The sequence below is a fragment of the Eulemur rufifrons genome, chromosome 17 (assembly GCF_041146395.1).
Source record: "Eulemur rufifrons isolate Redbay chromosome 17, OSU_ERuf_1, whole genome shotgun sequence".
Taxonomy (NCBI): domain Eukaryota; kingdom Metazoa; phylum Chordata; class Mammalia; order Primates; family Lemuridae; genus Eulemur; species Eulemur rufifrons.
The window spans coordinates 9,887,347-9,909,872 of NC_090999.1; the positions used below are offsets into that span (position 1 = coordinate 9,887,347).

The following is a 22,526-nucleotide window of genomic DNA, read 5'->3' on the forward strand; positions in this document are numbered from 1 at the left end:
TGGGACAGTAATTAGAAGGGCATGTGCTGTCTAGTCCCAGCGTCGGGAGCACTTGTGGGAAACGCTGCCGACTCTGCACGTAATCACAGGGGTTTTAACCCAGCGTGGAAGGGGCTCCGGGGCCACAGAGGTAAATACAGGTAGTGCAGGTGTCTGCACAAAACAATATTTTCAAAGATTAGTTTTAATTATTTTTAAGACTTCAAAAGACTTGAGAAAATGACAAGCACAGTGAATGATCATCGTCTTCATCATCCTGTTTCCTGAAGTAAAGCATTATTACTGGCTGTCGCCGTGGTGGAGCCCCGAGTCCAGAGCTCAGCAGGGCCAGGCGGTACGTTCAGGTTATAAAGTAGACCTCACGTGACTCCGTGGATTTGTTGAGCGTCTGCTGCTACCTAGATTTTGTGAGTTTTTTCTCTTGAAAAATCATCAACTCAGGGTTGACTATATTTAATTTTTGTGATCTTGTGAGAAGCTTGATTTGTATATCTTTTTTTTTTTTTTTTTCCAGAGGTTTTATAAAGATGACTCTCAGGGCCCTTTATCTTTGCCTGGGAAAGGAGCTAGCTGTTGGGAAAATGGTTCAAAAAGAAAAAGAAATTAGATACGTCATTTCCCAGCTTTTCTCCATGGACTCAATGCCCCCTTAGAGCATTTTGGTTGAGGGTGGCTTCTCCTCTCACATTTCTTTTTTACATGCAGTGTTATTTTTGTTAGTAGAGATAACTTTGTCCTGACTACGAGCAAAGACCCCGAGTGCCTTGTGTGGTCTGGCTGGAACAAGAGCCCATGGGCGGCTCCTCTAATAGACCAACTGACTGCACCTTCCAGATGGGCCCGGTTTGTCACAAAGGCTCACCAGGGCAAGCCTGTACCGTTGTTATATGTCATCCGTCACCTAGCCCCCTCTTCCTTGTCACCCGCAGACTCGCTGTCCGTTTCCAGTAACGACGCCAGCCCGCCTGCCTCCGTGGCCTCCCTGCAGCCCCACATGATCGGGGCACAGAGCTCCCCAGGCCCCAAGCGGCCAGGCAACACCCTGCGCAAGTGGCTCACCAGCCCGGTGCGGCGGCTCAGCAGCGGCAAGGCCGACGGGCACGTGAAGAAGCTGGCGCACAAGCACAAGAAGAGCAGGGAGGTCCGCAAGAGCGCCGACGCCGGCTCGCAGAAGGACTCGGACGACAGCGCAGCCACCCCGCAGGACGAGACCGTGGAAGAGGTGAGTGTGCCAGCGAGACAGACTCGGCTGTTGCAGTCGTGGAAGGCTGGAAACCGTCCCATGTTTCTTTTCGTTGTTTTTATGCAGTTGTAGGAGTAGTCGCTTGTCTTATGAATAAACTGATTTGGTTGTTTTCTGTGCTTACCCAGACATTACCGTTAACATCTCTGCTTAGCAGACTGTTAGATTCAGTGGGGACAACATGAAAGACGATTGGAACAGCTGCTTCCCTGGTAGCATGGTAGAAGTCACCGCACCAGGAGTTCGTGCCCCAGGCTCAGTCATGACCACCCCCAGTCTCCCACCCCCTTCCCCGGGCCAGGAGGAAGTGGGCGCAGAAGCCCCTCTGCCCTCCCCTCCTCACCCCACCAGGAGGCAAAGCCAGGAGGCACCAAGTAGAGCCGCAGAAGATCTGAGTAGTCCCTGAGGTCAGCATGAAGGACCATGGCAGGATTTTACAGGGAAAGCTCAGATTTGAAACTTGGAAGGACTTGTGAAATGTTTGCATTCTCTAATTATTTTTCCAATATGTATACTTACAGCTTGTCCTGAGTAGACAATACCCAATTGATTTACTCTGCTGACCCAGTAGTGAATACCAGGTTATTCCCTTGCCACCAAAGATAAATGCGTGTGGGTCAGCTAGGGATTTTTTTTAATTTCCTTTTGGTTGGGGGTGCACTTTAAATTATGCTGCAAGAAACAGAATTCCTTTGTGATGCCTGAGATGATGGTGGTTGTCAGTGAGGGGCCCCCCAAGTCATTAACTCGGAGCCCTCCACCCCCAAATCCCACACAGGCTCAAGAAAGAAAAGACAGACAGAGACAGGTTCAGATTTGTATCATTTCATTTATTTGGCAGATATGTGTTTTCTACTGGATTTTTTCCTGGGCATATTTTGGCCATGAGCTTTCTCACTGGAGTATGTGGGTCATTATGTACTTATGTATCTGCTTTATAAATCTGTGTCCTCTTTGTAAGACTAAAACGATTTTTTTCTAAAAGCAAGAACAGAGGGAAAGAATATGTAATTTGGATTCTTAAAATGCATCTTGGGTTATATTTTTTTATGCCTTTATTATTTCAGTGAATTTTCCTATTGCAACGTACCCAAAATGAAATTGGCCGGCTGAATCCACGTGAGAGTTGTGGCTCAAATTTTTGAACCCTTTCTTATTGGCTTCTTGAAAATGAGATGTGTTCAGAGCCTAACGGATGATGTTGACAGTCCCTTCAAATGACAGAGTCAGTGGCCCATGCCTCGTCCAAGTTAGTGAGCAAGATAGCTGGGTTGCAGGAAGCGAGTGAAACGTTACCACCCGAGTCGAGGAGGGCTGTTTCCTGATTCCTGCAGTCTCTCTGTCCTCACTATGCTTTTCCAGTTGACCTTTAGGACCCAGTGCCTGTGAATGGGCCTGGGTAGTCGCGGCCTGGAATATAACCAGCAAATGTTGATTTGCTTTCAGAGAGGCCGGAACGAAGGCCTCAGCAGTGGCACCCTCTCCAAATCCTCCTCCTCGGGGATGCAGAGCTGTGGAGAAGAGGAAGGTGAGGAGGGGGCCGATGCTGTGCCCCTCCCCCCACCCATGGCCATCCAGCAGCACAGCCTTCTCCAGCCGGACTCGCAGGATGACAAGGTAAGGAGCACATGGGCCACGCTGGACGTGGCGGGGGCGGGGGAGGGGTGTCACGACTGCCCTGCACAGGGACAGGGCCCTCTCGGGAACTGCCCGACACCAGCCTTCTGTGAGGAGACAGGATATTCAGAGGCATGGAAAAGGTCCCCCGGCGACGTGGTGCCTTTCTAGGCAGAGTCAGCCTGGTTGCACCCCAAAAGTGTACATAACAAAGCCATTTAGAGTGAACAGCAGGTCAGCACGTGCAGTTTCTCATGCACGTGTGGCTCAGTGCATTTTTAATGAGGCTTTAGTAATTGCTGCTTGTAAAGTTAAGTTTCCCAGTGTGTTGACTAGAGTCCCTGCGAGCCGTCAGAGAAGTCTCCCTAACGCATCACTGAAAGATCAGTTGGCCATCTTGTTCTCTCGGTGAGGAGTTTTTGCCACATTCTGTTTTAAGATGAGATGATGTCACTGTCCAGTTACTTTTTCCAGGATGGCAAGCATTAGTTTGTAGGATCAATACACTACTGTGTGGGCATAGTTGTCAAAGTATAGAAATCAGTTGAAAGCATGAATCTCCTCTTTGGGTATATGCAGAGGTGTTAAGCCAAGTTAATTTTTTTCCTTGAGTTCTTACATAATCTAAACTTATTTTGTAAATCCCAATTGTAGAACCTTAAAAATAAAATATCAAAAAGAAACTTGATAAATATAGCTGCACATCGACTGGCCCATTGTGTCCCTGAAAACTGTCAGGTATTGAAAATCGTGCTCCAAAGTCATTACTCGGCTTCTGTTTTTTGGGCAGTAACTTAAGTTTTGTGAATAAAACAGATGTGTTTTCAACAACTTTTCTCCATCCTTTCCCTTTTTCCTGCCCTTCCTCCCTTGTCAGTGATAGTGCGGTCATTTGCTGGGTTAATCACCCTGTATTTTACGACCCAGGGTCTGCCACAGCCCGTGGTTGGCAGCTGTGAGGCCAGGTCTCGTCACGCCTTAGTCTTAACCCGAGGCAGACACTTCGCAGCCCTTCTTTGTAGAAATCTGCTTCCTCCTCCCTTTCAACAGGAAGCCCGTGCACTGTTCGGTGCCGCGGGTCTTGGAACAGTGGCCAGAGCTGCAGAACTTAACTTGGGTTTGGGTCCTGGAGTCTTGTGTGCACAGAGTGACAGCCAAGACACGGGGGCTGTGTGGTTTCACTGACATCTCCCAGCTATTTTGTAATACTCTAAGCCATACCTTTTTTAAAAGCAAAAAACTAACATTTATTAAATCTGGTTGCTTATCCAAACAATGAGGGGGCTAGGCCTTGTTGACTCATTCACCTAGTGAGGGAGTACTTTCCTCCATGTGAACAGTGAATTGCACTATAGTCTTCTGTTTGCTAGAATCATTTACTGGTTATTGTGTTACCTCATTGGGTATTATCAGTAGCAGTTCTTCATTTACAGAAATCTATAGTGATGTTCCCAGACAGTATATTACCCTGTGACTAATTTTTTGTTTTGTTCTGTTTTCTCTTTTTGTAAACTTTCACTGCAGCATTATGTTGATTTGTGTTCTGTGTCTGTTTTGGCTCAGTTTCCTTACCTTTCCATTTGAATTTTTTTCTTTGTTTTCTTCACCCCATATTCCATATTTCATTAGACCAAACCAACATTTCTTTTGCAAAGTGCACATTTTGACCCACACATGTAAAAGCCTCGTTGTAAATGTATAAACCTGTATCTGTCTGCTGTGAGAAACGCATGGCTGGGACAGTAGCCGTGTGCCGCATGCATCTCTGCTGTCCTTAATATGAAGCAAGGTTCATATTATGCCCCTCTAGTTCCCGATTAATTAACAGTGCAAGTAATCTGCAAACACCCTGTGTTTGCCAATTACTGAAACTCCAGTCTAGTAGCCCCTCCCCCGGATTCCCTGACTGTCCACCCTGTTACACCCTCGATTCTGGCCATAAGTGGCATCTGATAGGTTGTGAGGCCTCAGCTCTCCTGTACTCTGCACTAATCATGGGGAAATGGATGGCACAGAAAATGGTGAGCTCGTCCCCCTCCTCCCCTGTCTGGTCACCGCACCCTGCTCCTTGCCTCTTTCTCGTTTCTTTCTTTTCTTAATCCCATAAACACAGTAAAGCCATTTTTAGTATCCTGTTTTGTTTCCTGATTATTCGAGGATTCACTCGTTAGACCTTAAGCCTCTCATTCTTCCTTAGATCAGATTTTGTATTTTTTCTCCTTAGCCTAGAGCCTCGCCAGCAGTTGTGAAAGTTACAGTTAGAATATTCCCGGGCCCAGTCACCTCTGAAAAACATTACGATGTTACATGACTGCGGATTAAAAACAGACATTGTCTGCTTCCCACATGTATCCCAGACAGGTTTTATTTAATGTTTCGTGTCAGAATATTGTAAATTTAAAAGGATGACTTTAAATAAATGCAAACAAAGACAAACTTGTGGTCTTTTTGTCTGGAATTACTTTTAAAAAGAGCTCGAGCTTGCAGGGGAATTTTCTGTCTGTCCAGCTACTAACGCGAGGCCTTCCCCTCCCCCCTCCTTTTTTTCTTAACTTCTTCCGTAGGCCTCTTCCCGGTTATTAGTCCGCCCTACCAGCTCCGAAACGCCGAGTGCAGCTGAGCTTGTCAGTGCGATTGAGGAACTCGTGAAAAGCAAGATGGTAAGGCCTCCCAGAGACAGGCTGAGCTTTGGAAGTTGCTCTGATTTGCTACTTGCAGATGGATTTGCCCTCATTTGTGTGTTGCTCTGGGCTGCAGAACGTGGCTGTGGCTTATTGCACAGGTTGGGCATCCCCCACACCACCCTCACTTTTGACCAACAGCAAGTTTGGGGGTCCCCACGACCACCCTCAGGTTCACGAATTTGTTTGAAGGACTCACAGAATTCAGAGAAGCCATTATTCCCGCAGTTGCGGTTTATCACCATGAAAGGGCATAGGTTACAATCAGCTAAGGGAAGCCCGGCACAGAGCAGGGCCTAGGAGAGTGCTGGGTCCAAGCCCCTAGCTGTCCTTTCCTGGTGAAGAAAAGCATAGACTTCTGCCAGCAGTGTTGGTGTGGCAGTTTGGACAGAGTATTGCCAACCTTGACAGCTCACCCAAGCCTTGGTCTTGGGAGTTTCTTTTTGGGGCTCAGTCACATGCACGTGGTTGACTGCTCTATGTGGCTGACCTTAGTCTCCTGCCCCTCCAGAGATGGAGGTATTGTCACATTGTTAGCATAGACTGTCTGTCTTGGCCCAGGGGCCCCATGTATGCAGACATTCCAGGGCCTTAGAGGTTCCCTTGCAGGAGCGAGGGGCAAGCCTCTTACTGCACACATAATTGACTGCAGCCATAGCAAATGTGTGTCAACTCCAGTCTAAATACGTGCTCAGGGGCAGGAGTACCCACAGATAGGTTCACAGTTTTCTTTTGCTGTCTCTGAGATCTTTCATTTGGGTTTACAACATAGAAAAGGGTTTGCATTAACATATAGGGGCTTTATTCTCTTAATGACTTCTTTGTTGCCAGTTGGTCAGTGTGGATTCATTGACTCAGAGCCCAAAATTAAATGTTGATTCTTTGAAGTTCGCCACACACTGCTTCTGATTCAAATCGATTAATTTCTATTTCTCTAGTTTTCCTAACTATGAAATGGAGAAAGCACTAAGAAACCACTAATAGTAACAAATTTTTATACTAGCAAATTCCACTACCTCGTAAAGGTATTTAACGTCTTTTAAAAGCCACCCCTCCCAGAGTAAAAGCCCTCAGCCTCTCCTACCAATCCGGTCCCCAGTGGTAACCACTGCGAACAGCTGGGCGTGTTTCCCTCCAGACGTCTTCCTTGCTGGTGCAGGTATATACTCGACACATGCATGAGTGCATGCTTTTTCTTTCAAAATGGATTTATTCAATTTTTAGGAGTCTAAGACTTAATATCTTGAGAATCTTCTCATGGCAGTACATACATATTACCTCTTCTCCTTTAGTAGCTGTAATACTCCATTATATGGATTCTATGGTAATACCACTGAGAGCTTAATCTAAACCAGGTGCTATTCTAAGTGTGAGCATATATTAATTTAAATATACTCCCCACAACAACCTTATGAGGTAAGCGTGCACTACTATCCCATTTTACAGATGAGGAAACTGAAGCATGCAAAACACTTAAAAATTTGACTAGCTACTAAGGGTCAGAAACATGATTATACTGTAATTTATTTAAATAAATTCCACTATATTAAAATTGTTCCCAGTTTTTCACTATTATAAACATCCATGTTCATTACATATTTGTGGTCATATTTGTAGGGTGGATTCCCAGCATTGGAATTGCTAGATCAAAGAGTGTATTTCTTTCAAGTTATGTGTTTTTATCTTTTTGCATTTGGGTATTAACTAGGTACCAGATATTCCTATTTCTTCTTCCCCTAAACAGCCTCTAATGAAGCTAGTTGACTGGGTCAAATGGGAATTATATAAAGAAAATATTCAGACTGACGTATGTCACCCTGCCATAGCTAAGAATTTCTCCCTGGGCAGTCACACTGTGTTCTAGAAAAGACACAATGAGCTTTGAAGTTAGACAGGAAGGTTGCTAGGACTTGGTAGCTAATTCTTCACTAGCCAAGAATTTGGAATCACACCGATATGAATTGAATTACAACCACATCCTTGGTGTCTCTTTAAGAAATAAATTGTTTAAATGGTTGAAACAAAGGGTACTTACAATGTATCCAGTGAGTTTTCAGGCATCCTTAAACATTTTTTAATAAGCCATTTATATACATCACTTAGATGATCATTAAAATCATTCTTGTCTAATAATTGAAATGGTTTCCCAGGGAATGCTGAGGCAGCACTTTGTCAACCTGCTGGTCATTATTCTGCAAGTATTTAAGTTGTATTGTGTTTTATGTGGTCTCTTATTGATTTGTAGTTAATTTGGGTGGACTTCCAAATGGAGGAATGGTCTGTGGCGTGGTCCCTTCCAGCTCTTTACTGGCTTATTCTCCTTTCTCAGTTCTGAGGAATTAAAGTTTCTCAATTTACTCAGTTGAAACTAAGTTATTTCTACACACTTATGTCTCTTCCTAAGTGGAAGGACATACCACTGTTGGCACAGTGAGAAGGGCAGAGGTTTTGGGGTCGGATGGACTTGGGTTCACAGCGTCCTGCTCCCAGTGGAGCTCCCCCAGCAGGTGCTCAGCCTCTCCGAGCCCGGGTCTTTGAGCTGTAAATGGGACGCTGTTGGTTGAGCTCCTGGGAAGGTTCCATCCACATGGGCATTCACTGATGCCTCCCCTCCTCCCTGGGAGGACCATATTTGTACTTTATGTGACAGTCACCTCTTCTTCATTCTGCCGTGGGATGTAATCTGGACTGTGCCTTCTTTTTCTGGTTCAAGGGAAACATACCTCTGCATTGATTTCCTGTCACTAATCCTCTGATGTCAAATGGGAACTATTTTTTGTCAGTAAAAATTCCAGTGAATCATTTTAATGTCCTTCAGCCTCTCCTGCTGCCTGTGACTGCGCTGTGGACCCTTAGTCATCCATGTGCATTTTCCTGGGGGAGATTTCCGAGGCTGTCAGGCCTCAGAACTGGATTTGAATGCTGAATTGTTTATCCATCAGGAGCTACATATTAATTTTTTTTTTTGGTTGGGGAGGAGAGGAGAGGTGTTCAGCAGTTACGCAGTTATTTTAAACGTTGTTCATTTTTCCTACGCGTTGGCAATACAGTGACAGTAGCCTACCACCCCAGTGACTGTTTCAACTTGACTTTGGGGTTTTCTTCTCTTCACTGATAAAAATATAAAAAAAGATACAAGAAAGAATGAAAATAAATGAAATGACATCTAACTCAAGAGCTTAGAAAAAACAAATAAAAACAAAAGGAATAAATTCATAGTAAAAGCAGAAATTAATGAGTTGGAAAAACAGTAGAATGATAAAACCAGAAATCTGTTCGCTATATAAATATGGACATTAGGTAACCTCAAGAAAATAGCAGAAATTCACAAAATTAAGAAATTAGAAGGGAGGAATAAACTGAAGAAATTCAAACAATCGTAAGACATTACTTTGTTCAACTCTTTGAAACTAAATTTGAAATGAAACGTGTATGAAATGGGCAGTTTCCTAAGAAAATATAGTTATCAGAACTAACCTCAGAAGAGAGATGATATCTATGCAGACCTATCTTCATATAAGAAATAGAGAAGCTTGACAAGGACAAAACAACAACCAAACCCAGATGATTTCACAAATAATTCATCCACAGTCTATGAGGCCCCAGTTATTTCATTTGAGGTGGCTTTATGCTGGTGACAACCTTTTCACTCACATTTGTGTAAGAGGTAAATGGGCCACAGGGAGGGATCAAGTGTCATTAATGTGACAAGGACATACAGCCATGCCTGCCTCTCCATCAGGGCATCTGCACCCTCTCAGGTTGCCCCTCTTGGTCAGGGCAGGTTAGATTGGAACACAGGCAGCCAGGGGGCCTGAGACTCCTTTGTTTCGGGTCCACACAGACCTTCCACCGGTTACAGAAGACAGGTCCCCAAGGACACTGATGAAGTCCATGGCTTCACCTCTTTGCTCTCTCCTGGAGCCTTTCTTTTCTTCCTGTCTTCTCGTTGTTCAAGCGAACAGAATTCAGTCTAACAAGTTTCAGCTATCCAGACAGGCGACAGGGCCCAGTGTTCGCTCCTTGCTCTCCCCTGGGGCTCCTGTCAAAGACATCCCTGAACTGGCAAATGTGAATCAAGCTCTGCTACTAGACGGTAGAACCTTTGTTTCCAATAAAGGTCAGTAGCTAAGCAGTGCAATTTATGGATCAAACTGTGCTCCTTAACTAAAATGTCCTGTTTCTCAAAAATAAGAGCAGCAATTGGTGCGTTTTTGTACAGCTCTGTGGGTTTTGTTTAGCAAGATTGCGTGTACAGACTTTATGTCCTCAAAGCCCTGTTTCGTGATAAAGTGAGATTCAGTCTGTTACTGTAAAGGGCAGAAAATAGGAAAAGTATCAGAGATTTTAATTTATTAGTATCATATGTATTGAATGTTAAGTGAAATATTAAATGTTCTTGCATTTTGTATTATGCTGTTTATCCAAAGATAAGTTAATCAGATGTTTCCAGTTCGGTCATTTCTGTATATCCAGCTAGATGTTTGGAAATTTTAAAAGAACTGTAACTCCTTTGTGAATCCAGGTAAAGCAACAAAATTAATATGTACCAATCAGGAAGCAATTGCTAATCATTGTCACATTCATCCAGGGAGAGAAGTCATCAATATTCAACTCATAGATTTACTGAACCCTTGCAAAAATTTGTGTGAGGTTCTCCAGGGGATACAACAATAGAAAACAGTCACCTGCAGCAGCTAAAGTCCAGTGGGGGAGGGAGAGTTCTGGAGAAGCAGTTGAGACCAGCATGATCACTGCTTCCTGGAGAAGGGATAGAGTGGAAGCTGTGAGATGGAAATTAATTTTAGCTGGGTGATCTGTGTGCATTTAAGTGTGAGTCAAGGCTTCGTGGATAATCAAATGCAAACCAAATTTGTTTAAACTATAGATTGCTGATATTGTCACATAGCCCCCTAATGAGGAATGTGGGTGCCATGTCCAGGGGCCAGACTGGCCTGACCCACGCACTTCTGAACTGCTTACGCTTTCATTTGGCAGGAATATAACCAAAAAGAAAATTGCTAGATTTGAAATACATGATATATCCAGAAATGAATACAGTGCTCTAATGTAAGCAAGTGTATCATTCCTAATTATGTGGTAACAAGAAAGAGGATTCGTATATAAATTCACTATCCTCATTCTAACTTTCCTCTTTTACCCACCTCCTCTGACTCCATTTTTTTAATTAAAAGTAGGGTTTTTGTATTGTAAATACTATGTAATTTTGCAAACGTAAAGACTTTATAGTCTTACAAACACATCTTCTGACTTAGGAGAATTTCTTAGCCTAAATTCAAGCTATCATGCACTGCAGGCAGTAAGCATTGCCGATTATCTGAATCTCTTCCAGGCCCTGGAGGATCGACCAAGCTCACTGCTTGTGGACCAGGGAGACAGTAGCAGCCCTTCCTTCAACCCCTCGGACAACTCCCTTCTCTCTTCCTCCTCGCCCATTGACGAGATGGAAGAAAGGAAATCCAGCTCCTTGAAGAGAAGGCAGTAAGACAGAAGTATTGTCATTCTCACTGTTCTCTGGCTTCCCTCCTGTCTTTGTCGCCTTCAGAAACATGACTGGGACTCGTCTCTGAATTAGTGCAGTGGGAGCTCCAGGGTCTTTGGTTGAGTAATTGTACGTATGTGTGTAGAGGACGCAGAACCTCAGAGGGGCGTAGTAAGCCACAACTGCAATTTCTGTTGTCTTATTCTTATATTATGCTTTATAAGAATGATCTAGACAAAGATACCTTCTGCCACTTACGGTGAGGAACTCCCACACTTTTTATTGGATATATAGTCATGAAAGAAACGGAAGGTAACATAAAATTAGAACCAGTCCCCAAAACTTGAATATATTTTGAACATACCTTAGTGGTAGTGTTTCTCAATTCTAGTAAAGCAGTTCATGGTAAAAGAGTCCTGAAAAATGTTACAAAAGATTTAAAGTTGCCTTTGGAGAATAGGATAAACTGTAAGCTGCATGAAGGCAGAGACTTGGTTTTATCCAGTGTTGTGTCCCCGCAGCTGAGGCGCTGGGCACCTATTAACACTGATTCCCTCGTAAAAGGCACCAGGATGATGTTGGTCAAATGAATGCATGAACAACGAATGAACCTTTTCAGGACAGTTGAGGTTGTTTGCTATACTGATGAAGTGATTATTATTTAAGTGGCTTTAAACAGTTACTAAACCTTACAAACAAAAACATGAGTGATGTGATCAAATCCAAAGCTTTAAACATCTGAGTTAAAAATTGTTCTTATATGTCCAGTAAAGCTTTAAATGACTTAATCTTTTTTTTTTTTTTAAGCTATTTCCTTTAATGTCATGGCTTCATAAAAAAAAGCCACGTCTAAGCTTCTCTTTCCTATCCGTATATGCCATCAGAATCCCGTAGGGTGAATTCACCCTGATTGCACTATGCCCATGTGCCTAAGTGTCTCTTGACCTCCGGAGCTCTCATGGGTCACCCACTTAAACCTGTAAGTGATTTGGGACACTCAAGAATTTAAGACCCAGTTTTGCAAATTTGATATATTACTGTTCAGTCCCAGAAGGAATCTGTCCTGACAGGAGCAAAGGTGCAAAAGAATTCATTTAGAAAGCAGAGTTTGGATTATAAACACTATTTTTTCTCTCTCTTTTCAGCTATGTTTTGCAAGAATTAGTGGAGACAGAGCGTGACTATGTACGGGACCTTGGCTATGTGGTTGAGGTGTGTATTTTCAGAGGTTTAATAACCTAGTATTAGCCCTAAGAGTTGTCCAAAGAGCTATCTTTGGACATTTTAACACTGATTCGCTCTCAAAAGCTTTACGAACATTTTTGAAGGAAAAAAAAAAAAAAAAACCAACAAAATATTTCTGAAAAATAAAAATTAGCCAATTAACCATCTGTATCAGTTGTAAATGCTGCTTTTTTGCAAAGTACTACATCTTGACATAATCTTTTTAACAATTAAGTTTTTAAACAAATACATCCAATTGTTTATTAGACGGGAGTCTTACCTTTCTTTCCCAGAGTGGGTATCACAGAAATGAAAACATATTGGTTGAAAGAATTCGGCATGGCTCAGCTGTGGATCCACTTCCATCCTGAGTCCACCCAAGTTCAGAACTTGGCCTATGGCTATACCAAGTCATGTACTTAAAGTTTTGGATAGACTATGTCGCCATTTTCACTGACCAGAAATTGCTGGGCACTGTGTAGCCATAGGATAACTACTGCCTTTTGTGCAGGAGGAAGAACTGTTTCTAGGCTAATCCCTGCCAGTAAGTTCAAGACACAATCATATTAATAAACTCAACTCATCAAAAAGCTATTTTTATAATGTAAATTTCATCATTTATTCCTTCAGCTTTGCAAATATATATAGGAGAATACTTTTGGGTGCATATCCTGTTAAAAGTCACAGCTATTACAGTTAATTGGGTAACACAAAAGATTTAACATACTTGATTTGTCTGTAGTCATTGTTAACAATAAGTAACTTGAATACTTAAGAGGTTCTCGTATAGGCTGAATTAAATAGAAGTTTTAAACCACATTTTAGCAACATACTTAATCAACTTTTGTCAAAAAATCAATGTATAAGGAGAACGTTGTTAAATCCTTATTTAACAGTTCACGTAGTCCTGGCTACACAGGAGGCTGAGGTGGGAGGATCCCTTGAGCCCAGGAGTTTGAGACTGCAGTGAGCTATGATCATGCCACTGTGCTACAGGCAGGCAACAGAGCAAGACCCTGTCTCAAAAGTAATAAAAACAATAATAATCCAAAAAGAAAAGGAAATCTTTCTGTTTATATGAGATACATGCTGAAAACAGAGGAAATATGATTCTGACCAAATACTAATATTTACTATTTGCAAGCTGATAAGATTATTTATTTTAATGAAATCATTTACATTTATTTAAACTTCAATTCCTTAAAAGAATTTTGATCTGTGGAGGCTAAACAGTTCAGGGAGAGAAAATGGCAGCCAGTGAATGTAATGGTGTACTTCAAGTACTAGGTTAAGCATAGTTTTCATATAGGGTTTCTTGTTTGTTTTTAAATAAAGAATTGGTTACAAGAAAGTGTGTGTGTCTGTTTTGTCCTTTGTGACTGTTAATCAATAAGCCATTACTTGACTCAAACACATTCCATGAAATAAACTTAATTTTAAACGTTCAATTGTAGGGCTACATGGCACTTATGAAAGAAGATGGAGTTCCTGATGACATGAAAGGAAAAGACAAGATTGTGTTTGGCAACATCCATCAGATTTATGACTGGCACAGAGAGTACGTAAACACATGTCATGCTGAGTGGTGTGCAAAGCCTCAGCATGTGCTCAACTGCGCCAGGCCAGGCCCGGGGTAGAGGAGATTTATTCTTTTCCTTTTATTACTTGTGTAGCCTCCTGGAGGGAGCCGGTGCAAAGGAAATATTGATGTACTGAGGAGTTTTGTAGTAGCATTTCAGTGCACGGGGAAGAGTCTCTTCCGCATGCTGATCCTGACCTTGAGCTGTTTGCCTCACCTCTATCTATGTGCCTCCATTCCTCGTCTGCCCACCTGCATCATAACATTACCCACCTCATGGGGTTGTTGGGAAGGATGACTGCGTTAATACTTGTAAAAGAACTTAGAACAATGTCTAATGTAGTAAGCCTCAGTAAGTGTTTCTGATCAGAATTGCAGTCATCTTTAGAATAAATACAAGTTATTATTAAAGGATTTTGAAGACATTCATTTGTCCAGCTCAGTTTTAATGGGAAAAGTAGACTCGATTGCCCATGAAATTCAAATTTGATCACGGTGCCTTGCCCCCACCTATCCTAATGATGAAGGGACCCACGTGGGGGCTGGTGCTGCACCATCCATCCCTTTGGGCTACCTTGCTTGTAATTTTAAAAATCCTTCGTTATCTGAGGATTGCTTCTGACAGCCACTGGTATTACAGTAGAGTGTTCCAGCTGCACCGTCCGCTGTCTGCTCCCTTACCTGGGCGGGCTTCCTGCTCTCCTGTCCTGATGCACCTTGCTGCTCCCTCTGCCCAGAGCCTGCTGTCATCGCCTCCAGAGCCCTGCCCTTGCCCTAAAGCTCAGCTCAGTGCTCACTTCTCCACTAGGCCTGAACGTCCCAATCAGACACGTTCTCCCCCTGCAGACAGCAGTGGGAATGTGCTCTTTAAACTATAAAATTCTATACGGATAGGAGGAAGAATTCCCATGGGATTTCTCAAGTAGTGTTTTATTATTTATGTACTTATTTTTCCTAATAGAATGTAAAACCTTTTAACCCAGGTACAGTCTTTATTTTCATATCCCCTGTGATGTCTAATTTACTTGGATTCACAGATAAATGTTTGGTCAACTTTAGAAACAGTACTCCAGTTTATAGTGAAACCAATTTAAAAAGGGATATCTATACCATTTAGTGTTCTATTCCCAAGGCTGGTTTCTAAGGCCGTGGAGGGAAGGGCGAAATGACACAGTGTTCCTGGGATAATCAGAGAAATTGCATCCAGACGTGCTGTCTGCCACAGTGTCTGCAGAGCTGGAGGATAGGAAATCCCTTAACATAACATTAATTGGGCTGGTGGTTTGCAGGTTAATAAAATACCAAATACAAATACATGTAAGTGGTGATTAAGGTAGACATACATCTTAAAGACAATTGCAGCCCAGAAGAAATGAAGAGCAGCTGCCCTACTGCTAGTCTGTTACTGTGATTGTACCTAATTTTAATCTTAAAGGGAGCTAATATTTATAACCTAGACGTTGATTTTGATAATATTTGAGGAAACTTCATAAAGCTGGCACAGGTAACATATTTAGTGTTTTATGTCTATTGTCCAATTTGAGCCTCTAAAAATTATCATAGAATGAATATGAAACTCAGAGGTATAAAGACCAAGTTTTCAGAAATAAGAAATGATCAATTGCTTTGAAACATGTTATTTTTCACTCTGTATTCACCCCAGGATATTAGCCCTTGTGTCCTTGAACAGAATGAGACAAAAATGCTCGTTGTCCAAAGACAAGGAAGATTGCCATTCAAGGGATCCCATCCTGCCTTATCTTCCAAAACTGTGTGTCCCTTTTTGCTTTATAGCCTAATCAGATGTTTTCTGTGTATGTTAATATTTGTTAAGCGTATACTTTTCACTTCCCAACTGCTCATGTCAAAGCAAACTATTTTGAAAATGTAAACCTAAATCTAAAATTAGAAAGCCAAATTGGAGATGGTTCTTATATTCCCTTTCCTATCAGCTTTTTTTTAGGAGAGTTAGAGAAGTGCCTTGAAGATCCGGAAAAACTAGGATCCCTTTTCGTTAAACACGTAAGTACAATAGCCTTGTTTATATTCTGTTCTGATGTTGTCATCTTTAGTCATTGGTGTGTCAGATTAAGGAGGAACTACTTATACTTTACAGGAGTACATAGGAGTAAAATCAAACTGTACAGTGTTAGTGAATTAGAATTAAAATCTCTTTTTTTACATGACAATTATCTGCTTTCCTGGTTACTTGGCCCCAGCTGGCTATTTGGCTAAAAACAGTACATGTTGGTCAGAGGGGACCAGGGCCAAGCCTGAAGCGGTAACATTTGGGGATGTCTATGGGCGGACAAGTATTTGGTGAAGATGTATATATACCTGCGGTGGGTTTAACATAATACCCAAATATATGTGTATGTCTAAAATAAATGTATTAGCGTTTAAGTTTTTTTAGTTGGGGTTTTTTTTTCCCCAGGAAAAAAAAAATCACCGTTTTTTAAAAAAGTTAGTGACAGGAGTTTTTTTTATTTTTTGCGTATCTTGTTAATGTCTGACTTGATCAAAGGCAGCTGGATTTTTGTATCTGCTTTTACATTCAACCTATTGTGATATGTTTTCTTGGTTAAAGTATAACAAAATAAAATTCCATCCTCACATAGATGTATAGTTAGAAAGGGACAAAGTATTTTAGTAGCCTTTGCAGAGAATTGTAGAGTTTTTTAGATACTATACCAAAACTTGACAAGTGATAATTTCTTAAAGGTTAGTTGCAACACGGAATCTGAAAACCTACCGGTGAACTTCTCCTCCACTGTAACATTAAATCCATTGAACTGTCTTGAACTTCAAGGCTCTTTCACCCATGCACAGTCTTATGCCATCATGCATCGGTCAGTGGAAGACATCAGTTCACTTGGGCAACCTCTGACGTCCAGAGGTTGACACATTTCGTTGCACAACATCCAAAAATCAGACTTTTTAACATCACCACCCATCTTTTCAGAAAAGTCTTTAAGTATTGTCAATTTCATGGTGGCAGATAGATACATGTTTTCCAAGATTCTAAATTTTTGCTTGAAAGCTGGAATTTTCATCATTAGCAAATACTGCCAGTTGTCTGCCTTGAAACAACAGGCTGATTTCATTCGTATTGAAGAAAGTGTCTACCAGATACCAAAGCATAAATAATTATAGTTTGTTTCCATCATTCTTTCAAGTAAAAATGGTGGTCCGTAAAAAAAAGCATTTAGGTCAGCCTACAACTTGATCCCATAATTGCTTCTCCTTGAATCGAGACAATATATTCAGCAGAAATATTATGGAGACTTCCATCTTGTCACAAGAATGTTAAAAAAGGATATACTCAATGGTTGACTTTTAAGAAAATGAACAATTTTTATTTATAAAGGACATTGTTAAATGAAACTGGCATTTTTTTATTGAAAATTCGTGGCAATGAAGAACATGTGCTGAGGTGCCAGCAGTTTCACCCGCCACTGGTTTTGCAACTGACTACAGATGTCAGCACAATGAAAAAGGCGGATGACATCTTAGTGTTGTTTTGAAAATAGTTCCGAACTAATGGAGCCACTGAAAGGCCTCAGAGGCCCCCAGGGGTCTGCACACCACCCACTTGGGGGATTGCTGGGTTTGAGGGAAAGGGCTCATCCTCTACTTCTTTCCCCCTTCCTTCAGGATTTGAGATTAATGGGCTTTGCCTCCTCTACTAAAAACAGCCAGGCTTACTAGGACTGGCCAGAGTTTGGCAGGATAGGAGTAATTCTTCCTTTAATATTAAGAAGTGTATTCTTTTGGCTGCCTCTGGTATTTACTGTATTTGGTACTAAAGTGAACGAAGGGTTTGGTGTATGTGAGGGAGCAATAATGAAGGACTGTTTTGGGAGCCACAGATAGAAGACTGATCTATGTCATGAATCTAGAATGTGCTCCCGAGAGATTTAGAAAAGTAGCTTGGTTTTAAGAGAATTCCCTTTATGAATGTGCTGAAATATGCATGTGCTCTTATATTCTAATTGAATTTCCGATCTTTTTAACCCATGTGTTTGCCTTTTTCATTCCTAGGAGAGAAGGTTGCACATGTACATAGTTTATTGTCAAAATAAACCAAAGTCTGAGCACATTGTCTCAGAATACATTGATACCTTTTTTGAGGTAAGACCAAAACAGAAACAAAGTATTTCTGAATCTTTTCTTCCAACTGATTTCCAAAAATTAAAGCATTATTGGTTCCCCAGGAGACTAAGCAGTTCTCAGAAAATTAGCCTGAGTGATAAGAATTCCTAACCTGTATTTCTTTCCTATAAATCAGAGGAATGGGTATGAATTCAGTCTTTGGTGGTACTACCTGGCATTCAGAAGACTGGAGCAGTTGTTAAAGGTTTTTATCAGTGTTAAAACTTAAGTCTCATTAAAAATTCAGAATAATTCTTGATCTAAACTTTTAGCCTAAAAACATGTTTGTATGAATAAAAGAAAAATTGAAAAAAAGCCCTTGAGCTTAAATAAGTACTTTGAAAAACAGCTTAGAAAGGTTAAAGTGTAAAACTTGGAAATTTTTGCACTAGTTTTAGTGCAAAGTGGCTTTTATTTGTTACTTTTACTGACGATGTTGTAGTTAAGCTGTTCTGACAATTACAAGGACTAAAAAAGTGCCCTTTAATGAACATCACCTTTAGATCTTTTTTTCTCTTTTAAAACCGCAGGATTTAAAGCAGCGCCTTGGCCACAGGTTGCAGCTCACAGATTTGTTGATCAAACCGGTGCAGAGAATTATGAAATATCAGCTGTTACTCAAGGTGAGGAGATTGGAGGTACAGACTGCAGTGTCAGGAGTTAGTTTGGTGAGAGGACAGGACTGAGAGTGAGAAGGAAGGTGAGGAAGTCATTTGTATAAGAAATATGAAGCAATCTTATTACTTCTGATTTTAAATATTTCAAGGTAGATTCTTAAAAATTTAATAAAACACCTTATACTGTTTTCTCCATTTTTTACTTACATCAAGTTCTGAATCAAAATGCCAGTAAAAGTGAACTTTCTTCACCACCACAGACCTCGGAATGCTAAGGATTTTTCTTCAGCTCTGTCAGCCTTAAATATTTTCTAAACTTCTTGGAGCCTTGAATAAAAGTAAATGTTTAATCCCTCTGTCTTCCTCTCCACTGGCTTAGGACTAGCCCTTGATTGATAAAAATTCTTCAGCACAACTAAAGGCAGGGCCACATATTTTTCCATGATAAAAGTGACTACAAAAATGTATGGAGGTTCCTTCATGTATGAAACTTAGTTCCTGGACATAAAGAGGGACAAGAGCTTGTCTTGGATTAAACAGGAACCATTAGATAGATCTGGTCTGACTTTCTGTACCGCAGCTTGAAACCTACATAAGGAGGGACCTTCTCACTGTGTTACTGAGAGAATAACGTGAGAAAATGGAACTAAAGCACTGAACCCAGTGCCTGGCACAGCATGAGCAATCAAAGAGATTAGCAGCTGTTACCCTCATCACCATCATCATGTCCTCCTCTCCTTTTCCCTTGCAGGACTTCCTCAAATATTCCAAAAAGGCCAGCCTGGATACATCAGAATTAGAGGTACTCGCATCGCTGGCTACGCCCACCCAAATCCCTGCCGGGCTCTTCTCCTAATCCCGAGTGTCTCCAAGCAGGGAGGCCTGGCCCTGGGAGGGGGTCTCTCCAGCGTGTCTGGGATTGCCCTCTGCACACCGGAGGGTGGGAGGGAGAGGAACTGGGTTAGCACATCAGATCTTCCCTAGAGGAGCTTGAACTTGCACTCTGCTCTCTTCCTGCCCGCAGAGAGCCGTGGAAGTCATGTGCATAGTACCGAGGCGGTGCAACGACATGATGAACGTGGGGCGGCTGCAAGGATTTGATGTAATGTGGCTCTTGCTCTTTAAAAGGGTCCTCTGCCTTCCATCCCTTTCTTCTGTCTTGGATTATTTCTCTCCACATGTGGAAAGCTGATCATTTTTGCTTGGTTTTCTGCTTTACCTCCCTTTACTTCAACCTGATTGATACTTTCTTTCAACTTTTTTTTTTTTTTTGATGCATTTGATTTGCTTTTTTGGGACCTTTCTCTGCTCAAAGCCTCGTGGCAGAAACAAGCAGGACTGTGCTTTGTCTCTTGGGCCCTCTACTGTTGTAAGAGCTTTCTCCTGTGTTTAAAACCGTGGTAGCTACGGATATAGTAGGACCCAGGAGCTTGACTTTAGGGCTACTGTGTTCCTTGTTAGTCCAGCATACTTTTGTATGGGTTGCCAGACTACTCATGTTACATGTTACCTATTACGTGTCCTAAAGGTGAATCCAGAACCAGAATCTCCTTTTTTAATTTGACTACTGAGTAAGGAGATGGGAGGTTTTACTTTTCTTGCCTACTGTGTTGCTAGGGTCTAAAGTTCTAGTGCTGGGTTTCTCTTCAGCACACATAGAATCGCCTGGAGGGCTCCTGAGACAGATTCTTACACGTCTGACTTGTTCCTGCCGAGTGATGCTGTTGCCACCGGTCCAGAGACCGCACCTTGAGAACAGCTGTTCTAGTGTGAACTAGACATTTTTAAGATCCTAACATTAGTCTCTGATTGTAACTGAGGCCAGAGGTTTAGACAAAGGTTGACAAGAATTTTATTTAGATAATTGTTCTGTTTGGGGCTAAGAACTCAATACAGTAAAAGAAAAAAAAAATTTAAGCTCTATAAATTAATAGAAGAAAAACACATTATTCTGTGGGAAGAAATGTATAGAAAAGAGAACTTCAGGTAACTTAGAAAGCAATGTTTTTTTTCTCCTCTTCCTTTGCCCCCTTTTCTTGTTTTAGGGTAAAATTGTTGCCCAGGGTAAACTGCTCTTGCAGGACACCTTCTTGGTCACAGACCAAGATGCAGGGCTTCTGCCTCGATGTAAAGAGAGGCGCGTTTTCCTCTTTGAGCAGATCGTCATATTCAGTGAACCACTTGATAAAAAAAAGGGCTTCTCCATGCCAGGATTCCTGTTTAAGAACAGTATCAAGGTAATATGTTTTGTGTATGTATTCTCAAGTCCCAGTGCATGTACCTGTGACGCAGATAAACAAACGCTTTCCTTTTTGGGTAGTGTTCATGCACCACCTTCTCTATGACCATGGAAACTTGTTTAAATTGGGGGGCACAGATTTGGAGCATTGCTCTGTAGCCAGAGAAAATAGCTAACTCAGTGTCATCTTCTTTTCCTCCATTCAACAAGGAGTTGCTGAGCTGTCAGTATGAGGCATGAGTGCTCTAGGAATGGCCCAGACAGATGCCCTCTCTGCCCTGGTGTCGCTTGCCCTCTGATGGGATAAATAAACAGACAAAGAAAACAATTGCAAATGGCACTAAGTTCTGTAAAGGAGACAAACCAAGGATGAGGTAGAGGAAAGCCGGGGGAAAGACTGAGGTCCCAGAACAAGATCCCTGGGAGATGCATGTGTCCCCCACCTACAAGTTCTTTTTGCCCTAAGCCACCAGCCCAGTGAGGGACAGGGAATCTCTCAGACTCTCCACACCCTGTAGGCCTCCTGGCATACAGGCAGGACATTGCACCCTATCCCATCTGGCTTCCCCCTTAGGCTTCCGTTGTCTGTCTCCAACAGCCTCCCTGCACCTGAGCCTGGTGAGGCTCTGTCCATGGGCACAGCCCTTAAGCTGGGGGGTCCCCTGCCGACCGCTACCTAGGAGGGCTTCAGAGGCCTCTGCATGAAGCTGGGCTGTGGGCCCTTCCATCTCACACCACCTTCCCACCCTTCACTCTGAGGCCATGTCAGACACAGGCCCTCCATGCGCTTCACCACACCTGCACTTTCATCACCTGAACTATACGTCCATCACCTGAACTGCATCATCATCCGAACTGCATCTATCCATCTCCTGAACTACATCCATCACCTGAACTACATCCATCAGTCACCAGAACTACATCCATCAATAACCTGAACTACATCCATCACCTGAACTACATCCATCAGTCACCAGAACTACATCCATCAATCACCTGCACTACATCCATCAGTCCCCAGAACTACATCCATCAGTCCCCAGAACTACATCCATCACCTGAACTACATCCATCACCTGAACTATATCCATCACCTGAACTTCCCACCCATTCTTTTCGCAAGTCTCTTGACAGAAAATCACTCCAGAACCATACAAATTCTCTATACATTTTTTCTTACATATTCTGCTGCTTCTATAAAGTTATTGGATGTGTTTTAATCATGATATCACATATACTTTTATAACACAGGTTTTGTTGAAATATGGGATTTTTTAATGGTGTCATTTTATTCCCTGGAACGTGAGTGAAGGATGAACACTGGGTCATCATAGAGGGGTTTTGGAAACAGGTAATCTCAGGCCCACATTTCTAGTTAAGTGTTCAAGCTGTTAGTTCAAACTATTAAACTCCTGATAATCCCCATGTACCTGAGTTAAAAGACACATGGAAAGACTTCACAATGTTTTCTGAGGAAGTAAAAATGGAAGCTCTATCAAAAAGTGATTGTTTAAGTTTTGATGTTGGATGAACTTCACTTTGCACTTGGCTAGTGGGGATAAATATGTTTTGATTTTTTTATTGTAGTAAAATACACATAACATAAAATTTACTATCTTAATCATATTTAAATGTATGCCTAGCTCGGTGGTATTAGATACATTCACGTTG

At 41.9% G+C, this 22,526-nt stretch overlaps 1 protein-coding gene across 1 annotated transcript in view; it reads left to right on the forward strand.

Moving 5' to 3' along the window:
- Nucleotides 1-22,526, forward strand: part of TRIO (trio Rho guanine nucleotide exchange factor) — a 332,548-nt gene that overhangs the window by 284,633 nt on the left and 25,389 nt on the right. The window contains exons 35-46 of the mRNA XM_069492180.1: nucleotides 930-1,222; nucleotides 2,690-2,860; nucleotides 5,425-5,520; nucleotides 10,895-11,043; nucleotides 12,190-12,256; nucleotides 13,723-13,826; nucleotides 15,800-15,869; nucleotides 17,889-17,978; nucleotides 18,530-18,622; nucleotides 19,368-19,418; nucleotides 19,641-19,718; nucleotides 20,662-20,853. Of these exons, the coding sequence (XP_069348281.1) occupies nucleotides 930-1,222; nucleotides 2,690-2,860; nucleotides 5,425-5,520; nucleotides 10,895-11,043; nucleotides 12,190-12,256; nucleotides 13,723-13,826; nucleotides 15,800-15,869; nucleotides 17,889-17,978; nucleotides 18,530-18,622; nucleotides 19,368-19,418; nucleotides 19,641-19,718; nucleotides 20,662-20,853 (1,454 nt within the window). The remainder of the gene's footprint in view (nucleotides 1-929; nucleotides 1,223-2,689; nucleotides 2,861-5,424; nucleotides 5,521-10,894; nucleotides 11,044-12,189; nucleotides 12,257-13,722; nucleotides 13,827-15,799; nucleotides 15,870-17,888; nucleotides 17,979-18,529; nucleotides 18,623-19,367; nucleotides 19,419-19,640; nucleotides 19,719-20,661; nucleotides 20,854-22,526) is intronic.